Here is a 23,627-nt window from a genome sequence, read left to right on the forward strand (position 1 = left end):
AATATGGCCTGGCAGCAAATCCAGTGCTATATTCCTACCAGGGTATCACTGAAGGATAGTAGTGATGGAAAATTTTCTCAGTAAGTATCATTTTTTATTTAGTAGATTTTCTTTTTAGTTACATTTTTAGGATTTTAGTTATTTAAGGAGATAGTTTAAAGAATTTCCTTATAACATTCTCCCTCTTTCCTTACTCTTTTCCTATCATTTACCCTATTATTCACATCTTACATTAGTACATTTGAACATCACTACATTTGTTACAACAGGTAAACTAGTACTGATACATTATTATTCACCAAATTCCATAGTCTACATTAGGGTTAACTCTTTGTGTTACATACTTCTGTGGTTTGGACAAATGTATAATATTCTGTATTCATCATAATAGTATTTTGCAGAATAATTTTATTGCCTTAAAAATCCCCTAAGTTCCACCTATGCACCTGCTTGCCTTGAACCCTTGGCAATCACTGAAATTTTACTATCTCTAGTTATTCCTTTCCAAGATATCACACAGTTGGTGGGACTATATGCTAGCCTTTCCAGATTGGCTTCTTCTGCTAAACAATATGTCAAGAGCTGAGTTGGAAAGAACTGAACTGCCAGATGCTGATGTGGTCCATTAAGACAACAAGCCAAAATTATAGTAACTGGTAAGCCTTCATTTCTGACTGCAATGTATAAGCAAGAGGTTAAACAGAAAAAGGTACCAGTTCTCTCAATGTGACATTTTACCCTATGGAATGGTGCTGGGTGAAGGTCAAATTTATAAGTGCAGATAGGAGAATCACCTCAGTGCCAAGGCTATCCTAAGGAAAAGGCTCTTGCTGTTTTATGGACCTGGTGGGGAGAGTTGGGAGAAGGAACAGATTAGGAGTGGGAAAGTACTGGATGCTACTGAGTGAGAATGGAGAAATATTTTCAAGCATCACCAATAAGGTGGTCATGGCAAAGGCATTTGGGCTAGGAATGAAGATATGTATCAGAGCAGGTAAGAGGTGAAGGGTTTGATCCCATAGCTAATCCTTTTTGATTTTGAACCAAGTCTGGTGTGTAGAACAAAGCTTTCCCAAACTTTGTTCAAGTATAGCAAGAGGTTGGCCAAGTATAGCCTTTGTAGCAGGTTATACAGGTCAAGGCCGAAAGAGAACACATATCATTTTGTCCTAGAGCTGGACTCCTCAATATGCATTTAACACTCCTTTTTGTCTTTTTATGGTTTTACAACTCACATTTTTATCATTGAGTAATATTTCATTGCATCGAAATACCAGTTTGTTTATTCATTTGCTTTTTATAAACATCTTAGTTTCTTCCAGTTTTAGGAGATTATGAATACAGTGATTTAAAACATTTATCTGTAGGTTTTTGTGTAGTTTTCAACACATTTGAATAAATACCTAGGAAGAAAATTACTGGATCATATGGTTAAACTGTGTTTGGCTTATAAAAAACTTCCCTGGGCTAGGGATATAGCTCAATGATAGATCACTTGCCTGGCATGCATGAGGACTTGGGTTCTATCCTCAGCACCACAAACACAGAGAAACTGCCAAACTGTCTTTCAAAGCGGTTATAACAATTCTGCTTTTCCACTAGTAATGAATGAGAAATCCTCTTTCTCCATATCTTCTTAGAACTTGTTGCCAGTGTTTTGGATTTTAGACATTTTAAAGGGTGAGTATTAGTCATTGTTTCTAATGTGTAATGTCTTAATGTCTTATTATATTGAGCACCTTTTCATATACTTAATGCTTTGCTGTATGGATATCTTTTTTGTTGAGATGTCTGTACAGATACTTTGCCTTTTTGTCCTTAACATTGTGTTTTAAGAGTTATTTTTGCGTTTGTGGACTCATTCTTTATCAGATATCTGTTTTTCCAAAGATTTTCTCCTAGGCTTTGGTTTCTCTTTATGTCTTTTGTAAAATCAAAATCTTCTTGTTTTGTTTTGCAGTGCTTATTATTGAATTCAGAACTTCACACATGCTAGGCAACAGCTATACCAGAAGTTGTTTAAATTTACTAAAATCCAATTTATCAATTTTTTATGGATTGTGCTTTTTGGTGTTATATCTAAAAATATCAGCAAATTCAAGGTTACCTAGACTTTCTTGTATGTTATCTTTCAGAAGTTTTTTAATTTTATATTTAGTACTGTGAACCACTTTGAATTAATGTTTTTGTGAAATATTATGTCAGGTCCAAGATTTACTTTTCATTTTTGTGTTTGTGTGTGTGTATGTGAATACCCATTTGTTTTATCATCACTTATTAAAAAAGATTATTTGCTTATTCTTTCACCAATGCCATGGTGTTTTGATTAATGTGGATTTGTAATTGTGTCTTTAAATCAGGTAATATTAGTTGTCTGACTTTGTTTTTCTCTAGTATTAATTTGTCTGTTATGAGTCTTTCATCTTCAGAATAAGTTTTTCAATATCCTTAAAATTATTTTGGGGGGTATTTTGATCACTCTAACTTGATTTGATAGATCAAACTTGAAATTATAGACATAATATTGAACAATGAACTTGCTTTTGTATTTTGCCTAGATGTTATATAAGGGTCTGGCGAAACGTCGGAGGGAGAGACCACCCAAGAGACTGACTCCATGCAATTGGCAAAAGGGGATATTTATTGGGGATCCATTCCAGTGCGCTGGGACTCTGTGCTCACTCAAGGAGGGAGAGCAGCCCAGAGCCCAGAGCAAAGGTCAAGCAGAGCTTAAGTACACTTTTTGGAGGGGGCCGTGGGCTTTGCATACATCAGAACAAATCATCATGAGGCGCGGGGGAAATTGAACAACAACTCTGAGACATGATTGGCACATTCGCGCGCGCGGGGGGGGGGGGGGGGGGGTGATTGGTCATTCGTAAGCGGGTTACACATTCAAACTGATTGGTTCAGGCCCTGTGACGAACTGAACAGGGCCCTAGGCTAAATGGCCAGTAGGGCGTTGTTTTAACTATCTCAGGAATTTCAGGTTCTGGGTGTAACAGAGGAACTTAATAATACCTAATCTTTTACATTCAAGCTTTCCAGCTTAGAAACTTTACCCTTTCAGTTAGAGTGGTTGGCAGTGGCTAATGATTTGGCTAATTGTCAGAAACATGGAATATATACATGGGGAAATTGGTAAAAAGATTGTAGAAAGATGTATGCAGATGGTCACAGAGTTTGAAGATATTTATGCCATTGTAAATGATCATTAAAAATAAATTTAAGCAAAAACTAATAAGGTGAATGGAATCGCCCATTCTGTGGACATCTGTCAGTGAGTTTCCATCTAATCTGTCCTTACCTGACACTCAAGGTACAGTGATTTGTTGACAAAGATGGGGATTTTGCAACACAGACTTCCATATCTAGGCTGATTATCTTCAGCTGCTGTGATGTGTTCAATATGCTGACAACAAAATCCAAGTATAATTCCCTACTAAGGCACCAGTTCTTGGGAAATCAGTCACTCACCTGCCATCAGATTGATTATGTAGGACCAGTTCTGTCAAGAAATGTGAAAGCTTTTGACCTTACTGGAAGAGATACTCACTCTGGATATGTATTTGCCTTTTGTTCCCATAATGTTTCTGCCCAAACTATTAGACATAAATTTATGGAATGCCTTTTTTACTGTTATTTTGTCTTTTGTTTGTTTGTTTGTTTTTTCCCACACAGCATTGATTCAACCCAAAACAACCAACAGCTACCAGGTAAAGTGAGATGAGGAACTCAAAGTCATGGAGTTTTCTGATCTTTTCACATTCCCCATCATCTGAAGCTTCTGGTATAAAAGAACATTGGAATGGCCTTCTGAATACTCAGTTTTGGTGTCAGGTAAATGGACACCTTAAATGTCCTTCTGGGGTAATTGATCCAGAATACCTAGGGAGACGGGGTTGCTAAAAATGAGGATAATAATGAGCATTATCTGGAATGCAGGAGATCCCCTGAATCACTTTCATTACTCACATGACCTTGTGATTAAAGTCAATGGTAAACTGCAACAAACCTAATGTAAGAGGAACTATTAATGACTCATAATCTCCAAGAATGAAGGTTTTGTTATTCCATCAAGCAAGGAACTAAAACTAGCCAAGTTGCTTACTAAAGGAAAATAGTAGATAGCACAGGTAAAATAAATACCAGTTATGTCCATATGACTGACTGAAGAGACAACCAGTATGCTTTTTTCCTTCTCTATTTGAAATATGTTAATGATAGTTAACATTATATCTTGTTATTTAAATTATAAGTTATTAAAGGGGAATGTGACTCAGCTTAAAGACAAATGAATATCACCGGAAGACAGGTAAGGGAGAGTGTGACCTCTGTTAAGGGGAGGGTTGCATATTTTAGGTGTAAGAAGGATAATTGCATTTTATTTGGCAAGGGCATGAATTTTCTGTTGTCATTATTTAGGAATTAAAATAACTACATTTAAAAGAGATGCATATGAATGCCAAGTAGGCAAGGAGTGGCCTGTGGGGAGATATATTGGATCATCTTAGCTAAGGTAGAATTGTATTTCCCAGAATTTCTTCCTGCACTGTTCTGGCTTGATGTAGGTCACAAAAGACTATTTGCATGATTTGGGAGAAGCACAAGAACCACAGAAGCCATACTATCTGATGCTCCCAAGGTCAGGGAAATGGAACCAGACACTGCTGCATCTCTCCCACACTGCTGTGGATTGCAATCTGTCTCTGTGGGGGCTGTGGGGGAAACAACTGGTCCACAGTTCCTCCAGCTCCCAGATGTCCTTCTTTAGCCCCTTGATTCCTGAGTCAGGTGCATTCTCAGCAGCATCAAAGTCAGAGGTTTGGGGGCCATATGAGATCAAAACATTTTCCAGTTTGTTCCATTCCTGAGGTTTCAATTAATTCTTGCACTCCTTTACATAGAAATCCATCTTCCCTTCCTGACTGCCTTCTCTTCATGTCCACATAGAGGCAGAAACCAACTGTAGCTTCTTATTGACTGATTAATCATTGCCTGCAGTTGCGTTAGATCAAAACCCTATATATAATAGTATGTCATTTAATATCACTCTCTTTGTGGTTTATCAGATTGAATAATAAGTGATATGCCTGTCTTTGCAAATATGCAAACTCTCTCTTTGTCCCTCTTGATGGGATGGGTATAAAATGGTGCTTCATTAGTACTTCAACTTGCAATTCTTAGAGTACTAGTGGAAGAGAAAAACCACTGAAGGCCCTTTTTACAGTTTACCTATTTTTATGGAATTTTCCACCATTTTCTTCTTTATATGAATTTCCTTAAATATTCTAGATTCTTATTTCACAAGTGCTTTACATGGTGAAATCTGTTCTCCCAGATTTGTAACTTTGTTCCTGTCATCCTATAATGGGAAAACATTCTTATTTTGGATGTATTCTTTGCCTTATGGTTTGTACTTTTGTGATTTTTAAGACATTTTCCTCTCCCATCTTAAGGTCACAAGGATACTATCCTATATATATTTTTAAATTACTTTTGGCATTTTATCTCTAACATTATCTCTTAAACAATTTCTTCTTCTTTATACTGTTGAGAGGTTCCACCTATCTCTAGCTTTTCATTATATCTGAACAGAATATTTGTCAGTCTCTCTTCCAGGACCCTGTTGGTTTCATTACAGTCACTTTGAGATAGGTAGTCACATCTAATAGGGTAAGAAATACTTTTTTTTCAGGATTACTATAAGTTTTAGTAAATTTACATTGCATTTTGAAAAATTACTGTATACCTTTATTAAATTTTAACTGCTATCAAAAGTACAAATGATTTTATTTATTGTATCATTTCTTTTCGTATCTATTTTTATTAATAGGCATTAATTGTACATAGTAATAGAATTTACTGTGACATTTCCATAATGTATACACATTACTCATATTCACATGCATTTTCTCCACCCTTACCCCCACCTCAACACCCATCCTAATCCCTATTAACCACTATTCCCCTTTCAGGTCTATGTTTGTTTGTTTGTTGTGGTTCGTTTCCACATAAGAGAGAGAAAATGTCTTTCCATGTCTGGCTTCTTTTCCTTATATGATGTCCTCCAGTTTCATCCACTGTGCTGCAAATGACAGAATTCAATAATTCATTATGGCTGAATAATAATATTCCAACATGAATATTTACCATATTTCTTTATACATTCATATGTTGATGGGCACTAGGCTGATTACAAACCTTAGCTTGTTTAAATAATGCTGCAAAAAATGTAGGCATAAAGGTACCTCTTTTGTATGCTGGCTGTATTTTCTTTGGATATATACCCGGAAGTGGGATAACTAGATCATATGGTACTTCTATTTTAGTATTTTTGTGGAATCTCCATACTGTTTTCCATAGTGGCTGTACCAAGTTACATTTCAACCAACAGTGAATAAAAGCTCCCTTTCCTCCGCATCCATTTTTAATTGTCTTTTGTTTTGTCTTGATGAGTTTTTTAAGTTCTTTATATATTCTGGAACTTAACCGTCTGTCAGATGAATTGTTGGCAAATATGTTTCTCCCATTCTATAGGCTATTTCTCCACTCTTTTGGTTGTTTCCTTTGATGTACAGAAGCTTTAAGTCTAAATCAATCCCAGTTGTCTAGTTCTGCTTTGGTTTCCTGTGCTTTTCCAGGAAATGATAACCTGTTCCAATATTTTGAAGAGTTCTCCCCTATTTGTTTCAGAGTTTGACGTCCATCTTAGGTTAAAGTTTTTGATCCCTTTGAGTTGACTTATATAGTGTGAAAAGAAAAGTTCAAATGCAGTCTTCTGCATTATGGCCATTCCATTATGCCAGTACCATTTATTTAAGACACTATCTTTTCTACATTTTAAAATTCAATTATTCAAGATTCAATTACTTGTATTTTTAACATTGATTTTTTTAAACTTTCCATATATATTTTAAGTTTCTTTTAGTTAGGATTTCTGAATAATTTAATAAAAGTTTGTCTATCTGATAATATGTTCATTGTAAACTTAAGTAATATATATGTAATTAGCACTCATTTGTACTATATTTTTTTATATTTTTATAACCCTTATTTACTTTTTTTGTTTTATTCTTCATATATTGGATTTTATTCAGTTGATGTGAAATATATATTCTACTTTTATATTTCCTCAATTATGATTATTTACAATTTTATTGACACTGCTTTAGTCTCATGATTCTTCCCTCTCTTGTATCCAGTCTATTGATGAGTCCATCAAAGGCATCTATTACTAGGTTTTGTTTTCTAGCTTTTCCTTTCGCTTCTTTCTTAGCACTTCCATCCTTGTGTTCCTAGCATGTATTTGTTCTTGCATATTTCCCACTTTTTCCTTTAGCACCCTCATATTAATCATAGTTGTTTTAAACTCCCAGTGTATGCAGTTGTTATGGTTTATATCTAGAATGTCCTTCAGAGGCTCCCATGTTGACTCTATGTCTCAATTGCAGCAATGTTCAAAAGTGAGATTTTGGGGAATAAATTGAATCATGAGGCATATGATATAAATAGTGGATTAATCCATTCAGGGAAATGTGATTGAATGGATTATTTATTGGGAAGTAGTGGAAACACTAGGGGAGGCCTAGTTGGAGGTCTGTGAAAGAGATCACTGTGAGCATATCCTAGAAGAATATATTTTGTCTCTGGCCCCTCTCCCTCCCCACCACTGTCTTTCTCTCTGGTTTGCAGCCACCATATGGTGAACAGGTTTCCTCCACATTCTTGTGCCGAGATGTTTCTGCCTTGAAGCCAGTCAACTGTGAACTGAAATCTCTGAAACCGTGAGGTAGACATTTCCTCCTTTAAGTTGATCTTGTTGGGTATTTTGTCACAGTAATAAAAAACTGACTAACACAGCTGTTAGTCAAAAAAAAAAAAACAAATCAAGGCATAACAAGTATCAGTAAATGTGTCTGCTGATTAATTGATGGATAAATACACACACATGCATATACACACACTTGAATATTACTGAGCCAGAAAAAAAGAAATCCTGCCATTTTTACAAGATATATGAAACTTGAAGAAATTATACTGAGTAAAATAAGTCAGACATAGGAAGACAAATATATGATTTCACTTATGTGTAGAATTCAAAAACTCATAGAAAAGAAAAGTAGAATAGTGGAATGAGAAAAATGGTGAGATGCTGTTCAATGATAGCAAATTTCAGTCATAACATGACTGAGTTCTAGAGATCTTAATGTACAGCATGGTGACTATAGCTAATAATATTGTGTTATATACTTAAATTTGGCTGAATATAGATCTTATCACCAAATGCACAAAAATATAATGGTATGAAGTGATAGGTGTGTTAATACAATTGTGCTAAACATTTCTTAATGTTTAGGTATATCAAATCGTTCAGTTTTGTACCCTAAATATATGCAACACTTGTCATTTTTATATCAATTAAGCTAAAGGAAAAATCCCAGTGTGATAATTCCAACATCTCTGCCATGTAGAAGTCTTATTCAGATGCATGCTCTGTCTCTTTAAACTGTGATTTTGTTATTTTAGTAAGTCTTGTTTTTATTTTGCTTTGTTTCTTTGCAGGCCAAACATAATGCACTGAATAAAAACAACTGAGATAAATAGGCCTTTCCTTTGAGATGTTCCTGCTAGGGATTAGGTTGTGTTTGTAGATATCAGAGGCTGAACTTCCCTCTGGTCCTTTTTCTTTGGGGTTTCTCTAGAATTTTTTTTAATATCCTATGAGCATACTTTTCCCAATTGTATTCACCTGATTTTATATAGGAGTAGTTTTGATGTCGGTTGAGGGGTGAAGGGGAGAGAAAGCATTCTGCAGTCCTTCCTAGGGCCTCATCTTTAGTGAGCCTGTGTCCTAGACTGTGACCTTCAAAGTGCTTCTCAGTTGCCTCATTTTTTACCCTTCTAGGGGACACAGGAAGACTGCGGCTGGCTGGGGTTTGGTATTTTCCTTTCCCCAGACCACTTAATCTCTATTAAAACTCTGAAGGTTTGGCTCTGGTAAAATAGTTTCTTTGAAGATTTGATCTTGTTAAGGAAAATTACTCCAGATGTATTTAAAAATGGCTACATACTCACAGAAGCACACAAAGATATTTTCTCCTGTCCTGACTTGGATTACATGATAAGGCTTCTGGAGGTAAAACTCACAAAATTTTGATGACCTCTTAAGACTGGCCATTTTCTGTGCTTTTATCTCTTAATCTTGTCCTCCCTGAGCCAACAGCAAATGGGCAATTATGTATTACATTTTCCTGCCCAGGCCCAGGTTCCTATGGTATTCTGCTTTAGGTTTTGGCTCTACTAAGCTTTGAGCTCTGCATCCATCTGTTGGTCTCTTCCACTATTGGTGCTGTTTGCTCTGTAATCTCAGTTCTTTAATGTATCAAGGAAAATTGTTGAACTAGAGAAATGACTTTTCAGGCTCCCTACATGCTGATTCAGAAGCCAGAATCTAAGAACAATTTTTATGTGTAGTTTTCTTTATGGATTTCTTAAACTCATAGTGATGGATAACTTCATGTGTCAACTTGGTTAGGTCACTGACATTTAAATCTACAAACCTTGAATATAGCAGATTGCCCTCCATAACATGGACGGGCCTCATCCATTCCACTGAAGTTCTTAAGAAAAAAAAACCTGAGGTCCCTGAAGAAAGAATTCACCTTCAGAATATCTTCAGATGCAAGCTACATCATGAAATTTTTCCCGACGTCTCCAGCCTGTTTTCTGTCCTGCAGAGTTTGGACTTGCTAACCCCACAATCATGAGCCAATTTCTTTTAAAAAAATCTATTTCCTGCTCATTCTCTTCCTCTCTCCCTTTCTGAATCTCTCTCTTTGTCTCTGTCTCTGTCTCACTCTACACGCATACACACAAACCATATTCATTTTGTTTCTCAGCAAAACCTTAATACATTTACCAACCTGAACCATTACCAATGTCTATTTCTTCCTTTCTTTTCCCTCCAAAGTTATTACCTGTCTGATTTTCCTGACACTTTTCTGCCCTTTTTATCCCTCTTGCTATCCATACCCTTAGCACTAACTGAGAAACAACATTCTTTAAATTCAAAAGTTTCTCTGCTTTATTAAAAAATCCTTTATTATATCAGTTTGTATACAGCCCCTTTTAAATATTTAATATTTCCTGAGTAGGGATTTGGGGAAGGAGACTAGATTTTATTATGCACCATCTTATCAAAAACTCTAATATCTTTTCTAATGGAGATATCCTTTGTGACATTTAAAATGTAATATCATCAAACTTTTATCTTCCCTACTTCACTTAGTTAGTTAATAATGCTACTGCTTATCATTAGGTTGATAAGATCAGAGTGAAAAAAGTTAGAAAAATAATTGTATAAATGCAAAATATAGACTGAATTCTATAAAACTCAGAGAATTGTCCAATCTGTTTTTGTTTTGTTTTGGTACTGGAGATTGAACCCAGAGATACTTTACCACTGAGTTGCTTCCTCCGACTTTTTTTTTAATCCTTTGAGACACGGTCTTGATACATTGTTGAGGCTAGGGTTGATTTTGTAATTCTCCTGCCTCAGTTTCTATGTAGTTAGATTAGAATCATGCACCACCACATCTACCTATTGTTGTTTTCTTAAATTTGGGGAAAAGAACATACAGATACAGATCATGTTAATTAATAAAATGCCAAAGTGTTAATTTTTTTAAAAGCTAAAAATGTGAGATACAAAAACAGAATAAGTCACAGTGGTTTAATTCATAAATAGAAGAATCCATAGCATGACTCAAAGTGCATCTAAAGCACAGAGACTTTTAGACTCAGCTGGAAAAATCATATTAAAAGCATTTTGTTAAGTTATACTCCAATAAGGCAGTAAAATCATATACCTTGGAATTGTCTTTGCTTTAGGACAGAAATAATTTGTATTTCTATCTTACTTAAAAAATAATAAATTAGCATGTTGCTTTCCAGAATATGTTCCCCAATCAAAGGGACAGACACCTAGAAAATTAAGTAGTTCCTACAAGGCCTGTTAGGCAGTGAAAAGACATGCAGTCATTCTTGCCTTGTTCCCAAATTTTGAACAAGTTTTTTTTCCAGCAATATAACTCTTACATCTTTTATAAATCAACCACATTCCCTTTTTCTTTATTCTTCCCCATTTCTTAACATCTATATTTTAAATTATTTAACTCAAACTTAGACAATAAGCATACCTAAACAGTAAATTAGAATACTAGTTTGCCTCTCATAAATTTTGACAACTAGATAGCTTTTTCTAAACTTTTAGATATTTGTGGATTGAAAGTGTAATCTACTTTCTCACTAGTTCTTACTCTTGTTTTTTCTAGGAAAATCAAGTGATATTTGGATTTAGAGAAATCTGTGCTTGATTATTGGATCTAGATTTCACTAGTTAAAAAAAAAGATAATTCAGAAACTCAGAGATGAAGTTAAGGTTACTTTTTCTGTGATTCCAGGTCTTAACCTCTAAATAATTTTGAACTCTTATAGCATATCTTCATTTTCTCCCCAGTTAGCTAATTTATCTTCTCTGTAAACTATCCTACCAAAAATTTCATCTTATTTTCTCCTCATAATACCTCTTTTAATAAAGTGTATGAAAATTGTATTTGCATATTTAATATTTACTTATGATAGGATAAAAATACAAAGCCTTTTTACTTCCATCTTTATTACGTGAGAAATTACATTCCTTTGTGCAACATTCAAGAAAGGATGTGATGTGATGCTGATCAACCACAGCAGGGCACTGAGTTTGCCAATGCCTTCCCTTTCCTTGTCTCATTTAATTCTAATCAATCCTCCCATCAATTCTGAAAGATGATCTAGTTGGTAGATGATCCTCTTTATGAGGCAATAACCCTGACGATTACAAAGAAACTGATTTTATTACTTTGGTAGTGAACTCTAGATCCACTAAGCAAACACAGATTTCTCTGAATCCAAATTCAATTTTTTCTTTCCAGTAGGTCATACTGTGAAAGTACTTTGTAAACTGCTGTCAAAATGTGCAGAGTTATCATCACTGCATGTATTATTTATTTCTCTCTTTTTTTTAATCTCTATACAGGGGTGTATCTTCATTCATTCAACAGAGAGGCACCAGACAAGACATGTTTTTATAGATGAAACTTGTATGAGGTTACATGTGAAGCTTCTCTCCTAATTTAGCAAACAAATGAATTATAAATTCAAATCCATGAAAACATTACTGGAAATGTAAATCCTGATTTTCCTGAAATGTGTCCTTTTCCAAGTCCAAGTTTATGTAAGGAGTCTAATGACTACAGCATATGACTCAGCATACTGCTGTTCAGAGGGACCTTCCCATGAAAGGTAGATAGCATACCTATAAGATGTATGGTGGATTTCATAATTGCTAATAATTGAACAGATTATATAAGGGAGAAATATAAGTGGTGTTTGGCTTTAAGAAAAACAAAACAAATAAAAAGCAAAGCCATTGTGAATTGCAATCATCTTAGGAATCAGTGTCATCTTAAACTGCAGGAACAATTTCAACATCGTTCAAATGAAGATCTAACTTTTTCTTCAAACACTGTGTTCTATATCCTGTCTTTAGCTTGGCATTTACTGCTGGGTTTACCATAGGCAACCAGCTGTTCTCTACTATATGGAACAAGGCCAGGGCTCAGTTGGAAACAATCAAAGGCTAAAATTCTACAAAGAATAAGTGAGAACCAGAGAATCAAGAAGACTTCAAAGAGTTGTGAATCGATAAAATGGACAGTTTTGAATGAACGACTAGATTTTGATCTTCCTTCCCTCAAGACTATATTTAAATAGTATTTAGTAACAGATAAAGCCTTTGCATTTGTAAAAGCTAGTAAGCATTTAGTTTGGAAGAATAAAAAAGTTCTATTTCTTATTTTTCTGAAGCAAATATTAATTTCTGATTTTCCAGATTTTAAAGTGCAGAGTGAGCACTGTTCAGTGACAATACAACTCTATTTGCTCCCTAAATATGTTATGACATATTTGCTCATCTTCTCTCAATTGAAGTGGTCTTTTCTTTTCATTTTTTTAGACAGGGTCCTCACTGAAATTTCTCAGGCAGGCCTAGACTTTTGATCCCCCTGCCTCATCCTCCAGAGTAGCTGAAACTATAAGCATACACAACCTTACCTGGCTTCCTTCATCTGCAGTATTTCTTATCTTTTTATTGTGGCACTGACAACTTTGAGCCTAAAGTGCAAACTGTGGTCTGTGACCTTGAGAGCAAATGCATAAACACATAAAATTATATAATCAGTTTATGAGTCCCCAAAACCCTATCCCTTGAGTCCAGTTGCAGAACCTTTACAGCACCTATAATGTTCTTTTTATCCTCTGCCTGTCAAACTCTAATTCAACTTGCAAGACTTAAGTTGAATATGCCACCCCTGAGTGGTCTTCTCTATTTCTATCCCTCCAAGCAAGCTGACATTTATTATTCCCTACATTATGCTATATCTCTATTATTAGCATTTATTCATTCTCTTTACTTTTCTTTCTCCCTTCAACATTTATTAAACAGACATCATAAAACTAAAATGAATAAAACAATGCTTCTTCTTATGGAACTCCCACTGCACTAAGGGGACTCATACAAATAGTGTTATCAAGTGAGATAAGTATTGACATAGAGTGAAAGAAATGCCAGGAGAGTACAGATGCTTGACATTTCTCACAAATATTAATATTATTTATAGATAATTTTGCAATTTACCCAAAATTTCCCAACAATTCATCTTCATTTAACATCCCCGACTTTGCTGATTGTATTATTATTATTGACAGCTACATTTTATGGTTCATAAAATAAAGTCAGGGAAAAAATATATGGAAAAGAATAACCCAGCAAGTAATTATTGAAGTTAGAATCCAAACTAATGTTTTCTGATTCTGTACTATTTTTCTATACTGGTTTAAGTTAGTATAAACTATGCATTCTTCTTCCAACTAAATTATGAGATCTTTGGATTAAGATAAACATCATTTTTTTTTAATTTTATTTTCTCTCTCTTTCCATTCTTACCCAAAAAGTTACCAAAAAGTGGTAGATTTTTATTAATATTTGTATAGATTTTCTAGATTGTATTTGTCTCAATGTACTTGATTCAATCTCTGACTGGAAATGTAGATGCATGAATTAATTTTATGAAGCTCCTATAATTTGTAAGGCACTAAATTAGGCATCTTTACATATATCATCTCATTTAATTCCAAAACAACCTGAAATGTAGAAATATTGATTTTATTGTCATTGGGAAAACTAATACTCAAAAATCTAAGCAAATATGTCTCAGGGTACATTTGTAAACAGCTAACCTATGCAACGTATTCCAGGCTAAAGTCTGCAGATAGTTATTTTCTGCCTTCATGATTAATTAGATTGGTTCATTATTCCGAGGAATAATGTAAATATTAGCCAAGGAGTGATCTAGAATTGAGATTAAATTTATCCAACAAGCATTTCAGCAAATACATAATTAGTGCCAGTATGTGCCAACCATTTTTCAAGATAATGTGGATATAACCATGAGTAAATGACTTTTTTCTTTCCCTCATGAGTTTCAATTATAATAAAGAAAGCAAATAATAAGCACATGTATTAGTCCGTATGGGTGCCTTATAGTTTCAATGGGGTCAACAGAGAGGAAGAAAGTGGAGTCTGGGTCTAGAGGTATGGAAGGGAGAAGTTACCATTTTATTTAGATAAAATTTGAACAGAAACCAAAATTGAAGAAAATAAGACATAAGTACATCTAGAAAAAAGTATTTAAGGCAAAAGGAACAGGTGCAGGTACCCTATGAAGAGCAAAGAGTCCAGGTTGCTAGAGCAGAATGGGTAATGGCAGGGGATATGGACCAAAGACAGGGATAGGAGATGCCTAAAATATTACAGGTCATTTTAGGATTTACTATTTTGCTTTTGTTGTAAGTGTTGTTCTGTTTTGTTTTAACTCTTCATAAACTGAAAGTTAACATTTCTTTTTTATCTTGAATCAAACATAATATAAATAGTAGGAATTGATTTCATATTTTGAATATTCATTTTTAAGAGCTTCTATTCTCTCAGGGTCTTTTATTTTTATTAATTTAAAAGTAGGATAAGCCATCTGAAGTGAGTAGCTTTTATTGATTTCTGTGGCACTATGAGCTAAGGTAGCATTATGAGAATTCCAAATCTATAAAATAAAAGGTAATATTATATCAGTATGTAACAGGTAACACAGGATTTGACAAAAATCACAGGCAAGTCATCTTTCAAATGTCTCATCTGTTAATGTAACTGAATTTAAGTAAGTGGATTATAACTTAGTTATGTCAGTTTTAAAAACAGAAAATATATAGCCATTCTTTTCTTCCCCCTATAGTCTAAATTTTTAAACCTGGGTTTTCAGTTTCACTTTTCTTTCTCTCTAGCTCTTTACAACATTTTCTGCTCTTTGAGTAGCACTAGATTTAAACACTGCAGGTTTGATAAACAAAAGCAATAGTTACACAGTGTTTAACTGTTAGTGGTTGGCTGGATCCTCCTGACATGGATTTTGCTTATCTTTACTTTTTGGGCACCAGCCTTGTTTTTCATTGGTATTATGTGGTCTAATGATTAATAATAATAACTATCACTTAAAAAGTATTGTCTGTAGATTATGTACTCCACAAACACTATTTTAAATTATTATTACAATCTCACCCCAAAGTAGCTATTATTTCTTCCATTATAAATATGATAGAATTGGAGCCTTAATATTTAAGCAACTTACCTAAAATTATAGAATTTTGAAGATCTCTTTCATTGCAAAGCATATATGTAATGTGTGTGTGTGTGTGTGTGTGTGTGTGTGTGTGTGTATTATAATGATATCATTCTATCCCTCATTCTAAACATTGGATATTATGAAATTTAAAATGTTTTGTTCATGTTACATTTAAAATAACCAGGTTTATATATTTATATAATTGGTTTGTGTATTATGTAGGTCTAGGCTGAAAATATATTATTAAGTGGTTTCATACTGTTCAACCTATACAGCTAGGTATAAGTTTAATACTTTTATTTTTTTCCAATTTTGACATTTTCTGCTGCAATTTCATTTTGATACTTTCTGTATACTTTGATGCATATATATTTGTAAGACAACTTAAAAATAGCTTTTGATTTGTAATTCTTTTGAAAGCATAATTAAAGGAATGTAATGGATGTAATTTTTGTAGGATGATACACCTGAACTAGAAGAATATTTCCTGGTGAATTTAACCTATGTGGAACTTATCATGGCCCCTTTAACCTCTTTTCCTCCAAGACTAGGTAGGATGGCTCTTTTGTTTGCTTGTTTCATTTTACTTCCTTCCAGTGAAGTAAAGTAACTTCATTTTTAATCAGAAGTGTGTTTGTTCATTTCAACTATGTGAGCTTTTTACATTTATTTTAGAGAGCAGCATTATTGTTGTTTTGGGCGTTGGATAGTATAAACACATTAAGAATTATTATGTGGTGGTCTTTATATTTTACAACTATTTTATAAGCAAATTTGTAATCCTCAAAATAGAATTAGTTCTTGGGAAGGCATTTTATTTTCATGTTCTTTAAACATTTTAATTAGCTATTTTCATTAGTTCTCCAACTTTCAGGTGATTTATTTTCTTTTTGGTAAGAGATCTTTGTGTTTGTTTGTTGTGTTCTCTGATTCTTTTTTGACCTTTGATCTTTTTCTTTTCATGCTTTAGAAAAGACTCAGTTAATTCATTACAGACTGAAAGGTAAAATTTGAACTTTGGTATAGATTTATGTAGATTCCTTTAAAAAGATGACTTCCAATGTTGGAGCAAAAACTCCTGTTTGCAGTTTGAATGTTTTAGTATTAAGAAATTTTGACTGAAGCCTGTGTGTGTGTGTGTGTGATGGCCCACTAGGGGGTGGGGGTGAGTAGCACAGAGGGTGCCTAGCTCCATGGCCCCATCATGAGGGTAGAAAGAATATTGCACCCAGGGGACATTAACCTGGTGAAGAAGAAGCCTGGGCAAGTACAGTGGCTTGAGGAACAGCATTTGTTATTCACATCAGAGACTCATTGTGACAAGTTTGAGAACACTGAAAGGAAGTAATTAGTTTCCTACATATTATTGTTTGACAAATTTCAGATCTTTTGCAAAAAAATAGAAAAGTGCAATGACTTGGCTGTTCCATAGAGTCTGGTTACATGATAAACATTTTTCATACTAAGAAAACTAATAAAATACTTCCTGTTTCTGTGATATTCATATTAGAGGTGGGTTGAGTAGGTGAGTGATGTTCAATGCATTATGATGCTCCTCTTTCATATGTTTTCAGTGACAAACTGCTGTTACTTACATCTCATTTTATAGATGAAGGGACTGAGGCTAGAGAAATTAAATAGTATGACCAAAATTACACAGCTATGAAATGGCAGGGCTGGGATACTCTGATGGGCACAAATCCTAGTTTTATATTCTCTCTTGGTTTTATATTCTCTCAGTATTGCTCTCTTCAATCTAGAGAGAAGTGCATAAACCCCTACTCCTTTCTCTATCTTTGCAGCTGTCACAGGCAACCTAGACTAAGGAAAAGAGCAAATATTAAAAAAAAATCCAACAAACATAAGTAACAGGGTTAGTTAATATTTCAAGACTGAATAGCAGGTATTGGTAACATATTAAGCTTGATGGACAGAGTACAAAATAAAAATGGTAAGAGAAATTCACTTCAATCTTAGTCTCTTTTTTCATTCTACAAAGTCTTCTTCTTCTTTTCCTTATCCTTCTCCTTAATAGAAACCTTATCTTTCTTGCTTTCTGGTTTGTGTATCCCTGTCCTTATGTCTCTTTACCAGACCTGTCTCTGTCTCTGTGCCACTCCTGGCCTGCCCTTCTCTTCTCATTTCTTTTACCTCTTTTTTCTGCCTCTCTACTCCTTCCCATCTGAAACAGTTCTATTACAGAACAGAGGTGCCAAGTTTTAAATTTTATTAAAATAATAGGAAAAGCTCCATAACCTTAGTTGCTTATTATTTCATGCTGTTCGTAGTTGATTTAAGTTTTATAAGTCAGTGGCTCTTGTTAGCAAAGTGGTCTTTTTCAGATGTTATTAGCATTGGTGCCTTTGTAGTCTTAAAATCTTTTGAGTAATATCAGCAATATTCATATTAGGAATTATATAATTTCATAGGGACTATCTTTAAATTCTAGATCAAGCATAATAAAATTTTAAAGTTTAATAATAAAACTTTATACAAAATTTATAGTAATAAATTTGTATTCATTTAAATACATCTGCATATTTTTCAGATTCAGAAGGCTTGACTGCACAAAGCATTATTGATGCCAATGATGGTGCCCGAGGGATGATCCAATGGCAGCACAGCAGGTGATCCCAAGGCTCTGTGAGCCCTTCTCCAAGCTTCAGATCTTTTACCATCTACCAAATAGAAGTTCAAAATAGAAAAAAAGTACTTTCTTTACTTTCTCTTTCTGTTCTTACAGATTTGAAGTAAATGAAACCCTTGAAAGTGTAATATTGGTAGCTCACGGGAGTGAAGGGGCTCTTGGCCATGTGTCCTTGTTTGTGTACACCCAGAATTTGGAAGCACAACTGGGGCTGGATTACACCTTCACCCCAGTGGTAGGTCTTAACATCTATCCCAGACGACCTTTATGCATTATTTTAAAATTACTGTTTCCTGAGAATTATAGTGACTTATGTCCTACATAAATTAGTACACTATTATATAACCCAATTCACAGTAAATTAGAACAGATTTTCATGTGCCAAAATAATTTTAGTATTTTAGTAAGTAATATAAATTTAGTCTTATGGTAACAATTATTCTGTGCATATTAATTTTTCTATTGTAACAATTGATATTGGAGAATACAGATCTTGTGTTAAGGAACTCATATCATTAGATGACCTTCTCAAAGTGTTTCTTATCTTGAAATTTTTATCCTTTATTTCATTGTTTTTAACTTACTGAAACACTTTGTGTTTTAAAAACTTTTTACTTTGTTTCTTAGTAACATTTTCCCCTTAATCAGATGTTCAGCTTCTTCATTTCCTCCATAAATTTTACTTTTAAAATAAAACACTGTCAATTTAAATAAATTAAGATAGCTAATTCTTTGTGTTCGCAACTATATTGTTTCATCCCAAACATTTTATTTAAAAAAATGTTTTTTTAAAATGATATTATTCCTTTTAACTTTTAACCAGATTCTTCATTTTTCTGATGGAGAAAGACATAAAAATATAGAAATCATGATTCTTGATTTTTACATTCCAGAAGGAGATGAAAAATTTCAGCTCATTTTAATAAATCCTTCTCCTGGACTGGAACTGGGGAAACAGACAATAGGTATTTGACAATTTCTTCTCACCTCTTTCTCGTGCTGGTTTCCCTAATATGGGGGAAAGGCAGATTAGAGAGACTTGATGATTTCTACTTAGAATAAAAAAAAACATTTTAAATTAGGCATCTTGGAATTCTATGTCAGTGTTTTTGAATGGGTATATTTATGTAAAGAACAAAAAAAAAGTTAGTTGGTACTAAAGATACTATTGAGTCATTTCCTCAATTTAGAATGTTCAAAACATGAACAGGGAGAATGCAGAAAATATGTTTCAAGTGATGACTATAAAGAAGGAGGAGAAAAAATAGATAAAACAAAATAAAGGGAAAGAAAAAGAATGAACAAGAGAATTTGACTGTGAGAAGAAAAAAAAGGAGAGAAAGAGAAACAAGTAAAAAAAGAAACAAAACAAAACCAAAATTAACAAGACAAAAACACGGACCCTTAAGGGTCAATTCAAGGAAAAATAAACATGTTTAAAAAATGCTAAAACTGAGATAAAAAAAAAATGTATGTATGTATGTATGTATGTATGTATGTATGTCTACCAACGAATCACTCCAGCAAGAATACATACACACATGCACACTTAAAGAATTATCTCCACTTAGGTGTTTCAGAGTGTTGATAAAGGTGGATGTCGGTGCCTATCCTCAACTGTCATTCTGTTTCTTCTTGGGCTATGTATTGAGAGTAAGAGACACAACCTTGTTTGGGGGTTAACTACTTCCTCTTTTTGTGTTGTTCACTAAACTGCCCACTGCATTGGCCTAACACTGAAGTTGTTTGAAATAGCTTTCAGCTTCCCTGCTTACCATTATAAGATAGGAAGGAATGGGAAGTACTGTCAACTGCAGTTTTGTGCATACAGATAACATTGATGCACTCCGAGTGTGGAGCTTCTGCACAGTCCTAGTAGTGATGTTCTGGTGGCTAGGGCTTAGGTCTAATCAGAGCTTAAGGACTTTGTTGAGTATTATCTTCCCTGGAGAACACACATTTTTAGTGCCAGGCTGATGGCAATCGCTGCCAGGATCTCAGGAATCTCCCTAGAATTCTACTTGTAGGACAGGAAAGCCAGTCCTCTCCACGTGTTTCACGTCTATATAAATCTTACACACTCTGCTGCCCACAAACATGGCCTTCCCACACTTAGTCCCTAAGTGTATTCACACCCACTTGTTCAGTTTCATGACCTCTTCAGCTGGTTATGTGAGCCACCAGACTCAAAGGGTAAGTGAGTTGCACTCCCCTCTGTATTTCTTACTTGAATCACCATGGGTACAATATTCTCCGTAACTCTTGGATTTGTGTTCTACTAGGTACACGTTGGGCCACATGATGGGACATTATGGCAGTTCTTGTTTGATCTTACAGGCTTCTGCAGTAGGAAACTGCAAGGTGGCCTCCTCAAGATGACTTCCATGTCAGGTCTTCCCTTGTCAGTTGAGAGAAACAGATTTCACGACAAGCACATTTCAAACAAGAACCTGTTGTGCAGCCTCTGGATAGCTAAATTATGACTTTTTATCATCCATAGGTTTTCCCATGCCAATAGGTTGTGTCTCTCTCTATACATATTACCCCTCCCCTCTGTGGCCAATCAGTGCTGTTGCTGCTGCTGCTGCAACCAAGTTGGCTCCAATGTACTCTTTCTTGTTCTTTGTTCAATGCATGTTCATTTCTATTTTTTTTAATATTTATTTTTTAGTATTCGGTGGACACAACATCTTTGTTGGTATGTGGTGCTGAGGATTGAACCCGGGCCGCACGCATGCCAGGCGAGCGTGCTACCGCTTGAGCCACATCCCCAGCCCGCATGTTCATTTCTATGATTCTAAGAGACCATTATTATCTAAAATTGAATTTCAGTGAGTTCCCTCTTTTACCCACCTTGCTGAGAAGCAGTTCTCCTGCTACTTGAGTGTGGAGTCATGGAGCAACTGGAAATGCAACCTTCCTCTATTCCACTATCTTGAATCTCTTCTAAATTTATATTTCAAACTCTTATCATATGATATTTTTTTTTCTTGTATCTTGGTAGTAGACAAGCATTTCATTTAAGGATGAAAGTTCTGGACCTTCTTTTCTATTACCTTTGCCTGATGGATAGCTCCAGGACATGTTGAGCAGTACCAGTGCTGGCAGTCATCATTATCTTGTTTCTTTCTTTTATTATTATTATTATTATTATTAGTTATTCAAAACATTACAAAGCTCTTGACATATCATATTTCATACATTTGATTCAAGCGGATTATGAACTCCCAATTTTACCCCATATACATATTGCAGATTCACATGGGTTACACATCCACTTTTTTACCTACTGCCATACTAGTGTATGTGGTATTCTGCTGCCTTTCCTATCCTCTACTATCCCCCCTCCCCTCCACTCCCCTCCCCTCCCATTTTTTCTCTCTACCCCATCTACTGTAATTCATTTCTCTCTCTTGTTTTTCCCCTTTTCCCTCACTTTCTCTTTTATGTAATTTTGTATAACAATGAGGGTCTCCTTCCTTTACCATGCAATTTCCCTTCTCTCTCTCTTTCCCTCCCCCCTCTCATCCTTGTTTAGTGGTGATCTTCTTCTCATGCTCTTCCTCCCTATTCTGTTCTTAGTTGCTCTCCTTATATCAAAGATGACATTTGGCATTTGTTTTTTAGGGATTGGTTAGCTTCTGTTTTTACTGGGAATGTTTTCACTGTTTCGTCATTAAATTTGGTCTCTGCTGTTGACTTCTGAGAGGTAGCATCACATCAGGTTGACAAACCTACCTTCCATTCTAAGATTGCAGAGTATTTTCATATAATAAAGGAATATGAAATTTTATGTAATGCTTTAAAAATTAACCCTCTTTAAAAAAAAGGAAAAGGTACTCTTAAAATGATCACTTGCGGTCAAGAGTTGACCTTTTTTCCAATGAAATATCCACACTCATTTAAGCATTTATAACAGCCCCTCTTATTTTCATTTATCTTTGAATATTTTTGTTTTGACAGCTGTAATTACCATCCTTGCTAATGATGATGGCCCTGGAGTTCTGTCATTTAAAAACAGTGAGCACTTTTTCCTGAGAGAGCCAGCAGCTCTCTATGTTCAGGAAAGCATTGCGGTCTTGTACATTGTTCGGGAACCTGCATGAGGACTGTTTGGAACTGTGACAGTTCAGTTCATTGTCACAGAAGTGAATTCTTCAACAGAATCCAAGGACCTGACTCCTTCCAAAGGCTATATTGTATTAGAAGAAGGTGTTCGACTCAAGGTACAGTATGCAACTTTAATAAGGATGAAACTTATAACTCTAATATTTACAAAATATTTTTCCTGCATCCTCAAAAAAAGAAAAAGATATTTCCAACTTAGGTGAGAAATAAAGACACGATTAGATTATTATGTGACAAGTGCTAATGTACTATATAATATGTATAGAGGGCAACTGAAGAAATTTACTATTAATAGAGAAATATGTAAATAATAAAAATACACATATTGTTTTTTTTATTTTAAATTCCAAACTTATTTAAATGGTATACTTCACTTTATATGTAAAGTATAAGCCAAAAAAAGCTCCCAGCCCCAGTCAGTCATTTATTTTTGCTATATTTTAATTAAACAGCATGTAACTTCTGCTTCAAACTGTTTGAGAATAGGAATAGTGTTTGAAAGAGAAAAATCCTGGATTTGAGATTAATTATAAATGTGATCTATCCTTACATAAGTTTAGTTTCCCAACTTATTTTTCTATATATTTTCCATTCCTGTATATTGATTTTCTGTTCCTACTAAACTTTATTTTTAAAAATATAGTTGAAGTTTAAATTAGTTCATCGCATTATCTTTAGACATTTTTCAAGCTAGCTAAAATACTGCTTTAAAGAAATATATTTGCAGCCCTTTCCTCTAAACTAATTTATCTAACAATCAAATAACTTTCTCAATTTTAAGTTTTTGTAAAGTTCAACATATTTTTTTGTTCATTTTTTAAACGTTCTTCCAAATTTAAAATCTTTGATTTCTTCAAAGACACACTTAAATTGTGAAAAATACAAAAGTTCAAATGTGAAGTATATTAGAATTTGTCATTGCTTTATTCACATTTTTTCTCTTAATAATTTTTTTTTGTAATTTAAAATGTTTAAAATTTTTTTACTGTAATATTTTGTGTCTTTTTCTCGGCGTGTATTTAAGTAAAAACTTTTGTTCATTTGGTAAATTAAACATTAGAGAAAGTTGGATTAAA

At 34.2% G+C, this 23,627-nt stretch overlaps 1 protein-coding gene and 1 long non-coding RNA gene across 2 annotated transcripts in view; both read left to right on the forward strand.

The window, feature by feature from the left end:
• The first annotated feature begins 2,579 nt into the window (after nucleotides 1-2,579).
• On the forward strand, nucleotides 2,580-16,327 carry LOC120884449 (uncharacterized). The gene is made up of 3 exons (XR_013433846.1): nucleotides 2,580-2,718; nucleotides 3,682-3,840; nucleotides 16,234-16,327. It is a non-coding gene; the product is annotated as an uncharacterized LOC120884449 (long non-coding RNA).
• Nucleotides 16,328-16,980: 653 nt separating this feature from the next.
• The window catches only part of LOC144374447 (adhesion G-protein coupled receptor V1-like), a 105,248-nt gene continuing 98,601 nt past the window's right edge, over nucleotides 16,981-23,627 (forward strand). Inside the window, 4 exon segments of the mRNA XM_078037282.1 lie at nucleotides 16,981-17,120; nucleotides 18,576-18,658; nucleotides 19,317-19,388; nucleotides 22,387-22,649. Coding sequence (XP_077893408.1) covers nucleotides 16,981-17,120; nucleotides 18,576-18,658; nucleotides 19,317-19,388; nucleotides 22,387-22,649 — 558 coding nt within the window.

The sequence above is a fragment of the Ictidomys tridecemlineatus genome, unplaced genomic scaffold, assembly GCF_052094955.1.
Source record: "Ictidomys tridecemlineatus isolate mIctTri1 unplaced genomic scaffold, mIctTri1.hap1 Scaffold_70, whole genome shotgun sequence".
Taxonomy (NCBI): domain Eukaryota; kingdom Metazoa; phylum Chordata; class Mammalia; order Rodentia; family Sciuridae; genus Ictidomys; species Ictidomys tridecemlineatus.